This window comes from Antedon bifida, chromosome 3 (assembly GCF_963402885.1).
Source record: "Antedon bifida chromosome 3, ecAntBifi1.1, whole genome shotgun sequence".
Taxonomy (NCBI): Eukaryota; Metazoa; Echinodermata; class Crinoidea; order Comatulida; family Antedonidae; genus Antedon; species Antedon bifida.
Genome location: NC_136228.1, coordinates 8,757,279 through 8,775,093, shown reverse-complemented (window position 1 = coordinate 8,775,093; position 17,815 = coordinate 8,757,279). Strand labels below are relative to the sequence as shown.

The 17,815-nt window shown below is 32.7% G+C and overlaps 3 protein-coding genes across 5 annotated transcripts; 2 read left to right on the top strand and 1 right to left on the bottom strand.

Annotated features, from left to right (window-relative positions):
• The first annotated feature begins 72 nt into the window (after nt 1–72).
• Nucleotides 73–5,279, top strand: LOC144836797 (mitotic checkpoint protein BUB3-like). The gene is made up of 7 exons (XM_078691657.1): nt 73–201; nt 724–928; nt 1,240–1,309; nt 1,933–2,084; nt 2,835–3,098; nt 3,743–3,915; nt 4,523–5,279. The coding sequence occupies exons 2-7, from the start codon at nt 731–733 to the stop codon at nt 4,644–4,646; spliced, it is 981 nt and encodes a 326-aa protein (XP_078547783.1). The 5' UTR covers nt 73–201; nt 724–730; the 3' UTR covers nt 4,647–5,279.
• A 2,279-nt stretch (nt 5,280–7,558) lies between these two features.
• On the bottom strand, nt 7,559–12,296 carry LOC144836807 (synaptobrevin homolog YKT6-like). Of its 2 annotated transcripts, none has more exons than XM_078691673.1 (7): nt 12,178–12,296; nt 11,588–11,821; nt 11,404–11,486; nt 10,672–10,877; nt 10,491–10,556; nt 10,219–10,320; nt 7,559–9,768 (listed from the first exon to the last, which is right to left on the bottom strand). In XM_078691673.1, exons 2-7 carry the CDS (start codon nt 11,686–11,688, stop codon nt 9,733–9,735), a joined length of 594 nt encoding a protein of 197 aa, XP_078547799.1. In that variant the 5' UTR covers nt 11,689–11,821; nt 12,178–12,296; the 3' UTR covers nt 7,559–9,732. The 2 variants fall into 2 exon arrangements, with proteins under 2 accessions (XP_078547799.1, XP_078547800.1); XM_078691674.1 differs by having other exon boundaries at nt 11,588–11,798; nt 12,178–12,295.
• A 1,081-nt stretch (nt 12,297–13,377) lies between these two features.
• Nucleotides 13,378–16,669, top strand: LOC144837912 (uncharacterized). 2 transcript variants are annotated; one of them, XM_078693238.1, is made up of 4 exons: nt 13,378–13,720; nt 14,491–14,693; nt 15,055–15,200; nt 15,694–16,669. In XM_078693238.1, exons 2-4 carry the CDS (start codon nt 14,627–14,629, stop codon nt 15,940–15,942), a joined length of 462 nt encoding a protein of 153 aa, XP_078549364.1. In that variant the 5' UTR covers nt 13,378–13,720; nt 14,491–14,626; the 3' UTR covers nt 15,943–16,669. The 2 variants fall into 2 exon arrangements, with proteins under 2 accessions (XP_078549364.1, XP_078549363.1); XM_078693237.1 differs by having other exon boundaries at nt 14,423–14,693.
• The last annotated feature ends 1,146 nt before the right edge of the window (nt 16,670–17,815 follow it).

Sequence of the window (17,815 nt, the reverse complement as noted above, 5' to 3'; positions counted from 1 at the left end):
TGTTTATAAATTTAACTGGATATACGCACAGCGGCTGTGTATGTCATACTAAACCCACAGCCGTGTATATAGCTGGCAACGGTTCTCCTAGTTTCACCGTTGGTGGCGACACATTTTGGAAATTGCTGTTTTTTTTTTCGTTTGTGTTTTTGAAATCCTATAAAAAAAATATCGAATATAAGCTGTAAGCAAAGTATTAGAGTAAGTTTATAATAGGTATATATGTATTTGTGAATAATACGTTTTTTAATTTATCGAAAGAAGCCTAATTCTAACCAGAAAGTCAGCTACCGCTTTCAAGTCTCACCTTAGTCTAATTTAGGCTAGCCTGGCCCTAAAATACAAACGCTCGCAGCGCACCGATATCAATCATGTGCCGGTGTAGGCCAGGCCTGGCTGGCCTAGCTAAGCTTTTTTTCAATGAGATACTTTTAAAATATTTTACTATGGCCTAGGCATAATTATTATTCAATAACGTCATAAATAGATAGAAACAATTAAGAAACAAATTTAATAAATAAATAATAGGCCTATAATATTTATCCAAAAAAAACAAATAAATTATTCTGTAGGTAGCTATCAAATATGAAGGCTGTTTTTTTTCCTTTTCTTTGTTTCATTTTAGAGTTTTGATTAATGATACAGTTATTCAAATCAAAACGACTACTACTAACTTACATTTTTGTTTGTTTTTTCATATTAATGAATGTTCTTTTATTTCAGAATTACCATGACGGAAACATCAAATGAGTTCAAGCTAAACCAATGTCCAGATGATGGTATTTCTGCTGCTAAGTTCAGCCCCAAGTCATCACAGTTCCTTTTAGTATCTTCTTGGGATGAGAGTGTCCGACTGTATGATGTTCAGTCAAACCTCCTTCGTACAAAATATAGCCATTCTCAAGCTGTTTTAGATTGCTGTTTTTATGTAAGTTCAGCAAACAGTACAGGCCTAGTACAGAAAGTGGAACAATCTTTCAACTACTGAAACAATCTTTCAACAAATGAAACAAACAAAAAACACTCATTTGTAATTACCCAATCAAATGGCAACGATACTCTCAAATGTGTTTATCACATCACACAATCTATTACAATCAATATTGATTTTATTTTAAAAATTCAATCAGATTAGATCCTGGAGAGGGCATTGTGAATTAAATCAGATGTTTGTCCATATTAGCAAGTGAACCGCTAGTGGATATTAAATGTTGCTATTGTTATCTCTTGTTTTTTTAGGATGGTACACACACATACAGTGGTGGTTTAGACAAGCAGTTGAAGGTGTTTGATGTCAATACAAGCTCAGGTATCTGGATGTTGAAAACATTTTCTAGCCCTTTTTATAATTATATAACAAAAACTTGCAGAATAAATTAGATTGGGTTCTGACTCCTCCGCCACCTAATAAGTAATTTTCTCCCCAACCCTTCTTGCTCTTACCTCACAAATAATGTGGTCATTTCTTCTTCTTAAATCTTATTAGAACGAATAAGGCTAATATTGGTAATTTTACAGTTTACTGCCACAGTCACCCTAAAATAATGTTCATGTATGAAATTGTTTCTTATTGGCAACAAGGTCAGCTTTGCATCTAAAGCCTTGTTTATTATCAGCAAGGTAAACTATCCATCTCATATGACACACATTTAGACAGTAACTGACCTTGTCTGTCTAAAGTACAGGCCTTGTCTTTTGAAAATTATAGGTGTGCTACAAATTGCACTCCTCAATACATTCAGGGGTGCTGTAGGTGTGCTGTTGTATTTTGGTGTATCATCGTTGTTGTAAATTGCAGTCCTCAAGGGCAGTTTAGTGAATATGTTAGGTGAATGATCGCACTCGCTCGCCTTAAAAGACAAGGCCTGATTGTACATACTACATTAAACTATATTAAACAACCCATACATTTTTCCTTTTTTTCATGTATAGAAATTACTGTTGGCAATCATGAAGGAGCTATTAAATGTGTTGAGTATTGTCCAGATGTGAATGTAATAATCACTGGTAGTTGGGATCAGACAGTGAAGCTATGGGACCCTAGGACACCATGCAATGCAGGTTCCTTCTCGCAGCCTGATAAGGTACGGTATTAATGTTCTTAGACCATGTCTGTGAGTAACTATCATCAGGCTAAAGCGTGGTTTCCACTAGAACGCAACGCAGCGAGGTTTCGACGCAAAGTGCTGTATTGCGTAATCACAAGTGGGAACCGACGACGCAATAGTGCTGCAAACATCATATGTTTGATTTTACGCAGACGGGGGCAATGATTGGAAGGGCATTTTCTTACGTTGAGTAGATTGCGTTGCATCACTAGTGGGAACCAAGCTTAACAAAGTGATCTTTGTGCCTAGCTGTTGGTCTCTAAACAGTGGTGGTCTGGTGAAAAAGATATAAATGGCAATGCCATGTACCTGTAATGTAATATTTTGTATTGTGGTGTCTTGTATAGTCAATCATCACTCATTCACTCCAGTATCTTTTTACAGCTCCAAAGATGGACATCTATTCCTTCCTAACTTGCATACATTTCTGTATAACTATTCTATTCAGCACAGAGTAGCTTTAACCTTTTGTAGCAAATTCACATCATTTCTGGTCTTTATTTATTCCTGTTATGCTCCTCAGGTCACCAGATCTGACATTATTTTTCCGTCACACATTTTACAGTTGCCATAGCTTTCTATTAATAAATTCAAATCTTTGTTAAAATCATATGCGTTGGTTACTGCCTATGTTTTACACCCATAAGAAAAACAGGATGCTCTTCACTGTGACTCAAAAGAGCTTGTGTGGTTGTATCTCAATATATAATATGATTTATTTTCCAGGTATATACAATGGCAGTTTCTGGAGAAAGATTAATTGTTGGAACAGCAGGTAGGAAGGTCCTGGTGTGGGATCTCCGAAACATGGGCTATGTACAGCAGAGACGAGAATCAAGTTTAAAGTACCAGACGCGCTGTATTCGCTCCTTTCCAAATAAACAAGGCTACGTTTTGAGTAGTATAGAGGGCAGAGTTGCCGTAGAATACCTTGATGCAAGCCCCGAGATACAGAAAAGGAAATATGCATTTAAATGTCACAGATTGAAGGTTATTATTTTAATTTGAATATTAAGTATTTTATATATATCAATTGCTTATGTATTTTTTTTTTATTTGCATCCAACAGCGAGTAACTCACCAATTGTAGGATAGATAAACTATTTTATAATTGATTATGCTTATAAACTAAGTCTCATTTGATGCTTAGAGAGTGGAGTTGAAAGAGTCGTGAGTTACAACCCTGGCACTAGGTCAGGATTGAATCCTACACCTTTGGATTGGAAGTTAACCACCAAGCTACAGCTCCACTCTTAAGCTTGGTTCCCACTAGCGATGCAACGTAACCCAACATAAGCAAATGCCCTTCCAATAATTTTGTTTGCCCCCGCCTGTGTGAAATCAAACCTGCTTGTTGCGTGGCAACGTTAGCATGCCGTAGACTTTTGAGTATGCGCTTTACTATGTTTTCCAGTGTTCTTTTGCCTTGCGTTGTTGCATGAAACTGATTTGATTTCCCGTAGCTGCGATGTTTGCAGTAATGTTGCGCCGTCGGTTCCCACTTGTGATTACGCAATATAACACTTTGCGTCAATACGTCGCTGCGTTGCGTTTTAGTGGAAACCAAGCTTTATAATAATAATAATTTAATGATGAAATTGTTTTTAATAAACAGCATTATTTCTTTTTTTTAGAATGAAGGTAAAGAAGAGATCTACCCTGTGAATGCCATTGCCTTTCATAGTGGACATAATACATTTGCAAGTGGAGGCTCTGACGGATTCGTAAACATCTGGGATGGATTTAACAAGAAGCGGCTATGTCAGTTTCATAGATACCCTACCAGTATATCATATTTAGCTTTCAGGTAATGAACGATATAGTATATAAGCCTATTCTAGGGTATATACTTACCTTACCCTAAACCCTGTAAATGTGTCCTTCAGGCCTAGGATTTCACAAATGTACTGATTCTGTCTAATGCGCATAATAATTTCTAATTATTGATAAATGCAAATTTTCTTTTTTGATGATCCAATATGTTTTAATAAAATTGTAAACAGCGAAGGCTCAAGTAAAAACGTAAGTTTAAGTTTCAAACATATTGGATCATAAAAAATGAAAATTTGCATTTATGAATACTATATAAAGATCCAGATGAATCTTTTCACTAATTTCCAATTTAAAGGATTAAATATGTCAGTGATATGCCCAAATATGGTATGTATGGTATGGTATGTGGAGAATCTCTTATAAATGTATTATTTGTAATGTCCGTAATTTATGTTATCACTTTGTATGTTTTTTTTATGATGATTTTCCAAATAAATTCAAATCAAATCATATGATGTCATCATGTCCATATATGGGCAAATCACATTTTTTTGTCACATAAAGATCCAGATTTTATTCTTGAGTATAAGCCCACTCTGGGGTATAATGTTACTAATTATTTTAATGATTTTCTCTTTTAGTCACGACGGTAGTATATTAGCAATCGCTTCATCATACATGTACGAAAATGGCGACGTTGATCATCCTGATGATGCCATTTTCATCAGAAAAGTTACCGACCAAGAAACCAAACCAAAAATTTGAAGGTAATCGCAAGAAATTACAACCAAAACGAAATGACACGGACGCGGACAGTACTGAACAATAGTTAGCGTTGGTAATGCTTGGTACCCACTAGAGACCCAATGCAAGGACGTAACGCAACATAAGTCACCAATCACTAGCAATGAATTATTATATGTTGCGTCCTAGTGGGAACCAAGCTTTATGTCAATGTAGCTATGGTACTTCACAATGATAATCTAATTGTGGAAGCTGTAAAGCTCTGTCTACACTATCAAACTTGATGTGATGTGCCCATATATGAACATGATGATGTCATATCACTAACATATTTGGGCATACCACTACCATATTTAGGCAAACCACTACCATATTTGTGCACATCACACTTTTGTCAAACTAGTTTGATAGTGTAGACAGAGCTTAATATGCATGTATCTTCAAATTGTAAATATCTCTATATCTATTGTTACTTCATAATGCTATGATCTTTTTAGAAACAAAGTGACTGGAGAATAATTAATGTTGTTTTAAATGTCAATATTATATCTAGTGTACTGTTGCCTTTTCACAGTGATAATCTAAACTCACAATCTCAAATTGTAAATATCTCCCTTTTTTATACAATATTAGTCTAATAAAACAAGAACATCAGTACTGGCTTTTTAACATCACTTGTCTCTACAAAACCATTTATTTATAAAAATCCCTGGCCATTTATTAGTTGGCATAACTATACGATGATGATAACACAATATATGCGCATATAAGGCAATATTATCGCATAATAATTGAATTTAAAAAGTTGATATTTTGGCCATTTTTCGAAAAAATCCCTGTACTATAGTACAGGAATTTTTTCAAAAAATGGCAAAATTTCGACCCTTTTATTTTTCGACAAAACTGGTTACTATGGCTCTATAAGATGATACAAAGCAAAATATACGTATATATAGCCATATTATCGCATAATAATTGAACTAAAAAAAGTCTATATTTTGGGCATTTTTCGAAAAAATCTCTGTACTATAGTACAGGGATTTTTACCAAAAATGGCAAAATTTCGACCCTTTTATTTTTCGACAAAACTGGTTACTATGGCTCTATAAGATGATACAAAGCAAAATATACGTATATAAAGCCATATTAGCGCATAATAATTTAATTTTAAAAAGTCGATATTTTGGGCATTTTTGGAAAAAATCCCTGTACTATTAAGTACAGGGATTTTTTCCAAAAATGGCAAAATTTCGACCCTTTTATTTTTCGACAAAACAGGTTACTATGGCTCTATAAGATGATACAAAGCAAAATATACGTATATATAGCCATATTATCGCATAATAATTGAATTTTAAAAAGTCGATATTTTGGGCATTTTTCGAAAAAATCCCTGTACTATTATATAGTACAGGGATTTTTTCTAAAAATGGCAAAATTTCGACCCTTTTATTTTTCGACAAAACTGGTTACTATGGCTCTATAAGATGATACAAAGCAAAATATACGTATATAAAGCCATATTAGCGCATAATAATTGAATTTTAAAAAGTCGATATTTTGGGCATTTTTCGCAAAATATACGTATATAAAGCCATATTAGCGCATAATAATTGAATTAAAAAAAGTCTATATTTTGGGCATTTTTCGAAAAAATCCCTGTAATCAGGCAAAATGGCAAAATTTCGACCCTTTTATTTTTCGACAAAACTGGTTACTATGGCTCTATAAGATGATACAAAGCAAAATATACGTATATAAAGCCATATTATCGCATAATAATAGAATTTTAAAAAGTCGATATTTTTGGCATTTTTCGAAAAAATCCCTGTACTATAGTAGGCCTACAGGGATTTTTTCAAAAAATGGCAAAATTTCGACCCTTTTATTTTTCGACAAAACTGGTTACTATGGCTCTATAAGATGATACAAAGCAAAATATACGTATATATAGCCATATTATCGCATAATAATTGAATTTTAAAAAGTCTATATTTTGGGCATTTTTCGAAAAAATCCCTGTACTATAGTACAGGGATTTTTTCCAAAAATGGCGAAGTTTCGACCCTTTTATTTTCCGACAAAACTGGTTACTATGGCTCTATAAGATGATATAAAGCAAAATATACGTATATAAAGCCATATTATCGCATAATAATTGAATTAAAAAAAGTCTATATTTTGGGCATTTTTCGAAAAAATCCCTGTACTATAGTACAGGGATTTTTTCCAAAAATGGCAAAATTTCGACCCTTTTATTTTTCGACAAAACTGGTTACTATGGCTCTATAAGATGATACAAAGCAAAATATACGTATATATAGCCATATTATCGCATAATAATTGAATTTGACAGAGTAAGAGCAGTTTTCTTATTGGGCTCATGCCTATTACTTGCTCCTGGCAAGATGAAATGTAAAACATACTTTTAAGAACTTTTGCCGAATAAATATTATTATAATTTTAAAAAAGTCGATATTTTGGCCATTTTCTATTCTCCTATTTATTTGTTGGCATAACTAGTTACTATTGTTCTAAGATATGGACTTTTCAGAAATTTCAGTTATTATTTAATGATAATGAAAAAACAATTTGTATACGAATATTTATTTCACAAGACATTTATAATCACAAGATTCCTTATTAAAGAAATAAAGACCCTAAATTAAAAAATTATACTTATTTAATTAATTGAACAAATTGAAAACAGTATTAGTATTTTACTGTTGTTGTAAAAATACATAAACCTTTTGTGACAACATAATTTACTATACACAATATATTCTGCAATTACATTATACGATTTACATAGCAAAACAAATGTTATAAAGTGTACACAAAAAAATGTACACTAAATATATTATATAATATAGCATTTCATATTCTTATACTAATTAATGAAGTAATAAATTTCATTTTGTTTTTGTTTGAAACATAAGTAAATAGTATTTACTCAATTAAGAATGTTATCTTGTTTACTAGTACTAAGTAGCCAATGAGATTGTTGAAGATAATGTTTGTATGAAAAATGGTAATAGTAATCCATCTCAGTATTATTATATTAATAATTAAATGAAAATGCATAGTTTTGTTGTAATTTGAATTTAAATATGGGATACCTTCAATGCATTATTTGTATCAAATTTGTTATAAATTTCTAATCTTAATCTAATATTTCAAATGTTTTAAAGAGTTAAACCTAATAATCAAATCAATTAATAATTTATAAATTTCATATTCACCAGAGTTTAGGAATGAGTTAAATTTAGGCTATGTTCAGAATTACAGTTTAATGTAAAGAACAGTAGGTGTTCAGATACTAGAAACAGGTTCAATGTTCTGTAATCTAGTTCAAACAATACATTTACGCCATGACGTGTACGTACGTACGTACGTGTACGTACGTGTATTTATACTACAGTGATTACCAATGTAAAAGAATCGTGGAGCTAAAGCTCTGTCTACACTATCAAACTAGTTTGGCAAAAAAGTGTGGTGTGCCCAAATACGGTAGTGATATGCACAAATATGGTAGTGATATTACATCATCATGTCCATATATGGACATCACATTTTGTTGTCATATAACGTTTGATAGTGTTGACAGAGCTTAAGGCATACCAAACAACAACAAGTTATTCCAAACAAAATACACAATGAACAAACACCAATGGAAGAGAAACATTACAATTGAAAGAACCAAAATCCACCCAATTTCCAAGGCAATAAATTGATACAAAAATTACTATTTAAAATATACTTTTTTGTACATCAACTTAACTCTGTTTGCACTATCAAACTACTTTGACAAAAAAGTGTGATGTGCCCAAATATGGTAGTATTATGACCAAATATGGTACTGATATGATAACCCGTATATATATGGGCACATCACATTTTTTTTTGTCAAAGTAGTTTGATAGTGTAAACAGAGCTTTAGATTTATCTATTGAAGCACCAATCACATTGAGTTAGACTATAATACCATCTACGATTTTTAATAAAATAGCAAAAAATAATCTAAACATATTTTCATGATACTGAGGTATTCAATAATCCCAATCCACATTGGTTCAGTTTTGGTGATTTACTTGCTACTATGTGCAGACAAAATTCTGTGGTTTATAAAGAACTTAGTTTAAACTATACAAAAGAACAAGAAATGTAAAACAGATTGCCCGATACTCTGTACTATATCTACATAAGTATCAGATTCTGTAATATAAAGTAGGCACATGTATCACATATGACACAGTATTGTGTTAAGGATAGGTTTATGTGATACATATTGTATATAACATGTATTAAGCTCTGTCTACACTATCAAACTAGTTTGAAAAAAAAAGTGTGATGTGCCCAAATTACTGTATGTACAGTATGCCCAAATATGGTAGTGATATGACATCATGTCCATATATGGTCACATCACATTTTTTGTCACATAAACTTTGATAGTGTAGACAGAGCTTTACGCGATACTTTACAGATTATAGTATCCTGAATTGGGTAATCAGATTTATGCACAATTAGCAAAAATTTTCTCTTGGTTAAATTAAATGACTGGAAAACTTTCTAGCGAGCCTACACCCATTCTCAACAAAATTGTAAGTAATACAATTGACGATGGTACATACTTCGTATTTAACATCTGTTACTATAGCATTATATTTATATACATTTTAAAAGGAAATGGTTTCATTTATATAGCATATAACAATAAACACAACATGGGCAAGATAGCTAGGGAATCGTGATACCAGCTCATATTAATTCTAGCATTTCATAATCCAATTGCCACAAATGTACATACCAAGAACCATATATTCAAACCTACTATGTAATATAAACAAGTCTTTCTCTTCGAAAGTCAGGACATATGGATTTGAAATGTATGAATTTGTCACCAGAACACTGACGAATACCTTTATTCCCAGTTAGGACACTCCACAGATGGTGCTCCTGCCAGCCGCTTCATAGTATAAAAATGCTAAGTCCATTCACATTGTTCATACTACCCCAACCTCAGCACTTTAGGAATCCTTACTTGAGGCGGGACTTCACTGACGAGACTTGACATGACAATAGAAAATGTTTCATGCAGAAACAGCTATTGTACTACACAACAAGAGTTTGTTTTCCGTGCCTAATAAAAGATAAACACATCTATTTACTAATGACGAGTTAACGTGATAAATTGGCCTACAAGGAAATAAAGCAAATGTAAGTATTGAAATAAAATGTATGTGTTAAAATACAATGTATGTGTTAAAATACAATGTATGTGTTCAAATGCAGTGTATGTGTTCAAATACAATGTATGTGTTCAAATACAATGTATGTGTTCAAATACAATGTATGTGTTCAAATACAATGTATGTGTTCAAATGCAATGTATGTGTTCAAATGCAATGTATGTATTCAAATACAATGTATGTGTTCAAATACAATGTATGTGTTCAAATAAAATGTATGTGTTCAAATACAATGTATGTATTCAAATACAATGCATGTATTCAAATACAATGTATGTGTTCAAATACAATGTATGTGTTCAAATACAATGTATGTGTTCAAATGCAATCTATGGACTTACAGTTTTGTAGAATGTTTTTGATTGTAAACTTAAATCATCAGATTTTGATACTAAATCATCTAGTTTTTCTCCTCTCTGTAAAACTGCTTCTATAGTGCTGTGCTGAAAAACGTAAAATATAGGCAATAATTATAAATTCAGAGAAAATGTATTATGCAATGATGAGGAATTATATAAATGCAAGCTGCAATATTCTTTTGACCGTTGGGGAAGTGCCTCCTCAATGGTATTAAAGCACGTCCCACCAATGTCCCTAGTGTTTAGTAACATACCATTATGATTTTTGTTTCATCTAATTCTGCTTGTACCTTTGTCATTGCATCAGCTTCCCTTGGATTCTGAAATAAATTTTTTTTTTAAATGTTTAAAAAAATAATATAATTTAATAATGTATCAATTGGTCAAGAGGATGAGTTTCAAGCTTTTTTAAACTCTGAAATCTGATAATACTACCTGATATTTAGCTAAAAATTCATCTAATCCTGAAAAATCGGCAGAGTTTTCTGCCATTGTTGGCCATGATCCTGAAGGTACTTGTGTTGCAAATAAATCCAGTATTTTGGTTAGTAACGTAAACGCCACACGGTTAGGGTACTCATGGTCTGCGACCAACACTCCTGCTAGACAGTCATTACGTATGTATGCGTGACATAAGTAATCTGTGAATAGACATATTTGCAAAGTTAAAAAAAGCGCACAGTAAGCAAAATGTCATGGTCATGTGAAGTAGTCTTATCAAACTTTATGTGACAAAAACATGTGATGTACCCATGGACATGATGATGTCATATCAATACCACATTTGGACACATCACATTTGTTGTCAAACTAGTTTGCTAATGTAGACAGAGCTTTACACTATAATAATATACAGTACTACACTTCAAATGTCTTTTCATTTGTTGTGAAACAAACAAGTGGAAAACACATGTTACTACGGGCAATATATGTTACTACTGCAACCATTATTCTGGGGATACCCCTATTAAGTAAGGAAAAACTTTTTTGGGTCTACAATGTGTACAGGGTTGGTACTGTATTTAATGGAGTCTTTTATTTCATAAATAAAATTGATATGGGTTTTTCTAAGATGAACCATAAGCTTTTTTTCATCGAATCTGAAACAAATAATAAGTAAGGTTTTGATTCAATTTCAACATAAGTATTTTATAAGCTACTACTAACCTTGTTCTTTTACGGAGGTTCTGAGGCCAACTTGTGTTCTTTCAACAATAATCTGACTAGTGAATTGCATAAATTCTTGAACACTGCATAAATAAATGTAGGAAAGTTAATGGTATAATTTCTGTAGAAATATAGTAAAAGTTTTTTGTAGGTCATAGAAATTCAAAATTTAATTTGGTCTTACCTTTTTCGTTGGAAATATCCAAAGGATGAGAGATCGTAGGCTGCCTTTAATGACAGTACCTTCACACCCTTATATAGAATAGTTAAAGAATACAGACGCATGGTCCTGTGAGTGTAGTACTAGCCTAATTTCTCACAACAACGGCTACTTCGTAGGCTTACGATCTGTATTGTTTTCCTCGACACTTTTCCCTCTTGACTTTGCCTCTTTTCTTTATATTTGCATATATTTTTACTGGAAGAAATGAAAATTTGTATTAAAAAATAAATTAATAATTCAAAATACAGTATGATGACTAATGTATGTCCCAATGTGTCGTCTAAATTTTCTAAAAGCTAAATTTAGGGCTACATTTCTGATCACATTACACTCAGGTCATGCATGGATGTCAGATTCTACTTTGGCCAGGCTAGGCGGCACAGCTCTGGCTGGTGACGGGGCAAGATAGTAGGCCGGGCCGGGGAGTAACCTGACTTGAGTCTTGACCAGAGTAGGCTAATCTAACAAGTAACAAGGGCCTAGCTTTCATTTCCTATAAACGGGGTTAGCTAAACGAGACTTAGGCCTATATACAGTCGTTCGTACTTTACCTTGGTGTAAGTGAATGTTATTAAATTGTTAATATTGTGATTACTACGTTAAATTTAGAACAGACGTCAGAAATTTACGATAAATTAAACACAACCACATCGACAACTTGCCTCGTTTTCGCAGTTTGATTGTTTTTGTGTTTACTCATCATCATATAATAAACGGGCGCCACCATATTTTGTTCAAACTTTTTTAGGCTCCGGAATATTTGACCTCCTAGACCTTTTATTCTCGTTTTCAAATTCCCAAACATTTATTTATTTTATATTATTAACTCATATACGTAATTACTATCGTATCCATCATCTTGATGATTTAAAGAAAATAATTGTAATTGTACTCTGAACATTATCGGCTATTATAAAATAGGCCTACAGTTGGATAAATGAAAATGGCCAAAAAAAATGAATAATACTAATAATATCCTGGTAACGCCTAATGTTGTGAAACCTCTAGGAGCTGTACATAAACTAATACGAAAAAGGGAATTCCAACCATGCCAAAAAAAAACCCCAAACCGAAGTAAAATATAAAATATGGAGGCTAAATATGAAATCTACTAAATATAGTTAAATAATATTTAATACCAGACTTCTGAATAAAAACAAACTGCAGATAATAATTACAATCTTATATGTTGTAGTTTAGGCGTAAATCAATTTTTGAACAATTAGAACCATTTTTAAAAAAATAAAATTTATAACTATTTGAGTACAATACTCCGCGTGCGATTGTCATGATACGGAACCAAAATTAGCCGGCCTTCATCTTCACCAATTTATTTAATAGTTTCTATTATGTTACCATGTGATACTTACATAGCAACGTACAACAACATTTACACGAAATTAGATAGTTCTTCTACACCAATTACATTGTTAATGTTCAATATCACAATGTCAATATATCATTATCATTAATCAATAATTTTTTTTTGAATGGTCGAATATCAAGGTTATATTTTATCAATATTCTTCTTGGGAAAGATATCAAAATAAACTGATCAAAAAATCCACAAATCAATTTTTGGAATTTATAATTTGACGTATACCGATTTTGCATATTAATGCGCACGCGCGTGCATGCAAGATCTATAATTAGACAATACACTTGTAAAATAATTGAATTTGTAATATTGTCGGTGTTATACCAATCCATGATCTGTATAATCATAGAAATCGATGAGAGACAATTAATTAAGAGTCAATGCTTGCTAGAATTATCCTCCGGCTGCGGCAATATTCAACTCTAAAGAAAATTAATTACATCGGAGGAAAGCAGACGATAATATTATAGACTAACATGCAACATTATTCCGCCAATCGCATTGCTTGCAGGGTTTGTTGACAAACCCATTAAGATTCACCGAATAGGCCTTTTTAAACTAATCATAATTCATCGGCATGAAAACCAAACGGCTTTATTTATGATGTAGCAAAGATATTGGAAGATCGACCTGACGTACATTCGTCATGCATTATACTCTTGGATATGTTTTCGCGAACGAAATGTTGGATGGAAACATTTTAAAATATGAATAAAGTAAGTATTTTCTTACTTCTTATTAACTAAACGGTTTAATCAGATCAGATATTAGTTAGTTCCTTTTCATTGGGACATAGGCCACTGGTTTATTTAACTGGTAGGGTTTATCCCAACGCCAGTGAAGGGATGAAAACATCATAAACTCTGGGGTGAAAGTTGTGCTAGAGATGATGCAACTTGCACTCGTGCGTTCACCTCTCAATTGCAGTTTCCACCTTCCCTTTACTCATAGCTTATTATATGTATTTTCCCCCTGAAAAAAAATAATTCTTACATTTTTTTTTTAATATGCCACCTAATAGTTATCCACTTTGACAAAAAATTGGATCGAACAAAAATTTATTTACTTAAAAAACTGTAATAAGCAAAAAATAGTCAAATTGGCTGACAGTCATTGGGTTTTTAGTTGAATTGGCTCATTTATTTTGTCATTTTATAGGTGAAAAGGTCCACGGAAGTGATTAACTTTATAACAAAATGGCCTATTCAAAGTCTGATTTTATTAATCTTTATTTTTCGTGTTTTTAGGGAACAATACATCTTTAATATGTTGAGTTAAATATAGGCCTACGTATGGTATGGTACAAAACACATCAATTGGTTTTAATATTTTCAAAACACATGAATCACAGTCTTCATGTGAAGACCCGTACACAACAAAAGTAAAATCTAAAGTTAGTTTTCTTTTCAATATTTTAGATTAAACATTTGAATACAATCAGGATCATTTAAGTTGATTATAATTGTATGTTAAACCGTCATCAAAGCACGTAGTGACATTCGACAATCGTGCCAGTTTACAGAAAGTGTTGCCTTTATACTGCAAAAATATGAGGTGGCTACCTATACGATAGATTGAGACCAGTTTGAACTCACAAATTAAAAACAAAACAAGACATTACTATGAATTGCTGTTCATTAATATATTTGTGGATCACGCTGCTTATCTTTACATCAGGGCCACCAAAAGGTAAATTTAAATCATTTTTATCATTATTTTTATTCTTTATTTGATCAGTGACATGCGAAATTAATAGATAAATGATGAAACAGGTAGAACGACGCGCGGATATATTTATAAATTAGGTCTACTTTAAATGTTTTCTTTATACACTTACTAGGCTATTACTAAAACATTTTTAATGGTTAGGCCTATTTCCTGATGACAATAATTAAAGTCGAATAATTGAATCTTATTTGACTTTTAAATAAGAGTAATTGAACAAATTTATCTTGACTTATAGTCCCATGTGGTTGGGGAGGGGAAGATTTAAATTGACAGAGAACCTAGTGGTTAAATATGGTATAAATATCTATTTCTCCTTTTACAGCATCAACAATAAAATGTTTTGACTGTGAGTACCTATTGAAGCCGGGAGAGAACTATGACATCGAAACGGCAGAACCGTGTTTCTGGTTGGAGGATCCGAAGACAAATACGTCACGTGAATGTCAACCACATGAAGATACCTGCTATGTAAGTATTATAATGCAACCTCTATTAAAAGGACACCCTCGAAGCCTCGACAATGTGTTCCATTAGAAGTGTCCCCTTAATAGGAGTTTTTCATAAGTTAAAATAGTACAGTCGTTCGTTTCACGGGAAAGTATAAGGAGAAACCTGTGAAAGAATAGTGTGCTTAAATATTGTCCGTTCTTCGTTTCACGAGAAAGTGTCGACTAGGCCTATGTATGTAAAATCCCTGAAAGAGGGAACTGACTTAAAACCAATAACAGGGTCTAAATATGGTATCCCAGAAAAGGAGGGAATGAGTTTTGGTTGCTGTAGGCCTATTTCACTGTTTCGCATTGGAATAATATGCGAAGTGGTCCATACCGTGTATGCATACATGTGGGTATAGCCCTGGTGGTACAGACGCACTTAAGCATTATGCTTATATTATTATTTTCTTAAACATTAATTGTTGATGATTTTTATATTTTTCTATTATTTAAATTTACCTTTTTAGATTTATGAAGTAAGAAGAAATAGCGTCATAACAAACTATCGTCGGAACTGCATTGAAAAAATAAAGTGCCAGGAAGGCTGTATTTACGAAGGCCTAGGATATCTTGATAGAAAGTGTACAACTTGTTGCAACACGACAGACTGTAACGATGTTATGGCGGGAAACACCACATGCGTTGTAAAGTTGAATCCACTAGTATTGGTCATCGTCACACTGCTAGCAATGATATTGATTTATGATAAATCCTAAAAGAAAATTCAAAATACAATGTATTGAGCTACTAAATATAGAATTTGGAATCAATGAGCCTTGGTTTTTGAAAAATAATTAACATTTTGTCGATTGTGACCAAGCGGTTTTCAATATCTCAACTTGGTCTGATCGATCCGATGCGGGTGTAGACGCTACTTGCGATCTTCCATGTTATCCTGGATAAATGAGCTTCCGGACAACAAAAAATGGTGATCTGTTAAAATAACAAAAAGAACCTCTCATCAAGTACCGAATAGTATGATTTTTAAAAAGTAATACACGCTACCCAGTGGGACATCCAGAAATGTCATATGGGGGTGGGGGTGATGCGGCGTAGGTATAAAACAATATATTATTTTTCTAATAGGCCTATACCAACAAACGAGGGACTTGCAGGTTATGCTCGTCATTTGAATGCCTCCATTGCTACTGAGAAGGATTCAATATTTTGACATTAATTATTTATCAGGAGTGAAGAAGGTCCATAAATTGTATTTATTTTATCAGATATATACGAATCCAAAGGTGTTGAATTGTACATAAACAATTTTGATTAATATGCACTGCGTCACTTGCATGTGACAAAAAAAGATGGAGAACATGACCTTTGTTTTTAATTTTAATAATACAAGAGAATACACATATTATATGCCTTATATAGAGAACTTGTATATATTGAAATAATTTGTACAGCAAACTGAAATAAAAGTGGGACGAGCCCATAAAAGACAAAAAAAAAACAATTGATTTAATTGGTTAACGACTACATTTCTAGTAGCATTATTGGAACAAAACAGACATGCCTATGGTACCTGTGGTACCTGTTCACATGCCCAATATAGAAACAGCCCTGTGAGAATTGCCTCAGAGTTGGACACACGATCTTGTAATGAGGCCGATGCGATTTTTTTTCGTACATAAGTTGGGGGCCCCTTATGTGAAAGATAGCCGAACTACTTAATAAATATAACTAAACCTATAAACCCTGTAAATAATCTCTCTCTCACTATAAAGTAAAAAGAATTTGCTAATGGGATTTGAAACTTATACATTGACATGTAAAGTTCATAGTCTAATCCACTTGACTACACAGACGACTCGACGGAAATCGTTTGTATTAGCGAACTAGCTAAGTAGCTCAATTCTTGCGTCACATCTTATGAATATGGATAATGAATATTCATGTTTATTTTGTGACGTTTCATGAGGGGTCCCCAACTTATATATATAATATATCGAAAAAGGCTAAAAACGCCCGAAGCCTCCAGAAATGGATGGCCACTTTACCTAAGCCAGGGGTCTCTGGCTTCTGCGTTACGCCACTGTGGTAATTGTTGACACTTGAATCTAAGTAAAACTGAATTTATATTTTTATTTTATTTGTTTAAGTAGATCGCGAGAAAAGTAAAAGAAAAAATCTATGGCTTATGTATGTCTGCGAAAATACTATTAATTATTATTTGTCTGAATCCAATAATTTAAGGGCGATCAATAATGGTGCGTGGTATTTTCGAAGAATAATTGTAATATTCACGACGATATTATTAAACTAGAAATACCGTATTCGATAATTAAATGACCGAGCAGCATTTAATGGAGTTCATTTATTAAAGAAATTCATTTAAAGGCATTATGCGACGATAAAGTAGACTTAATAGCTGTTTTGAACCTTTGACATAAATAATGATAGTAATGTATGTCGCGTCTTCATAATCAATAATTAAACAAAACGACGCAACACAAACACGTGTTGTTTCTACGTTATCATCAAATAGGCCGGAGGTCCAAACGTGTTTTATACATACTGTGCCATAAACAATATATAGATATTTAATAATATGTAATAAATGTATTTCTGTGAACCTTGGAA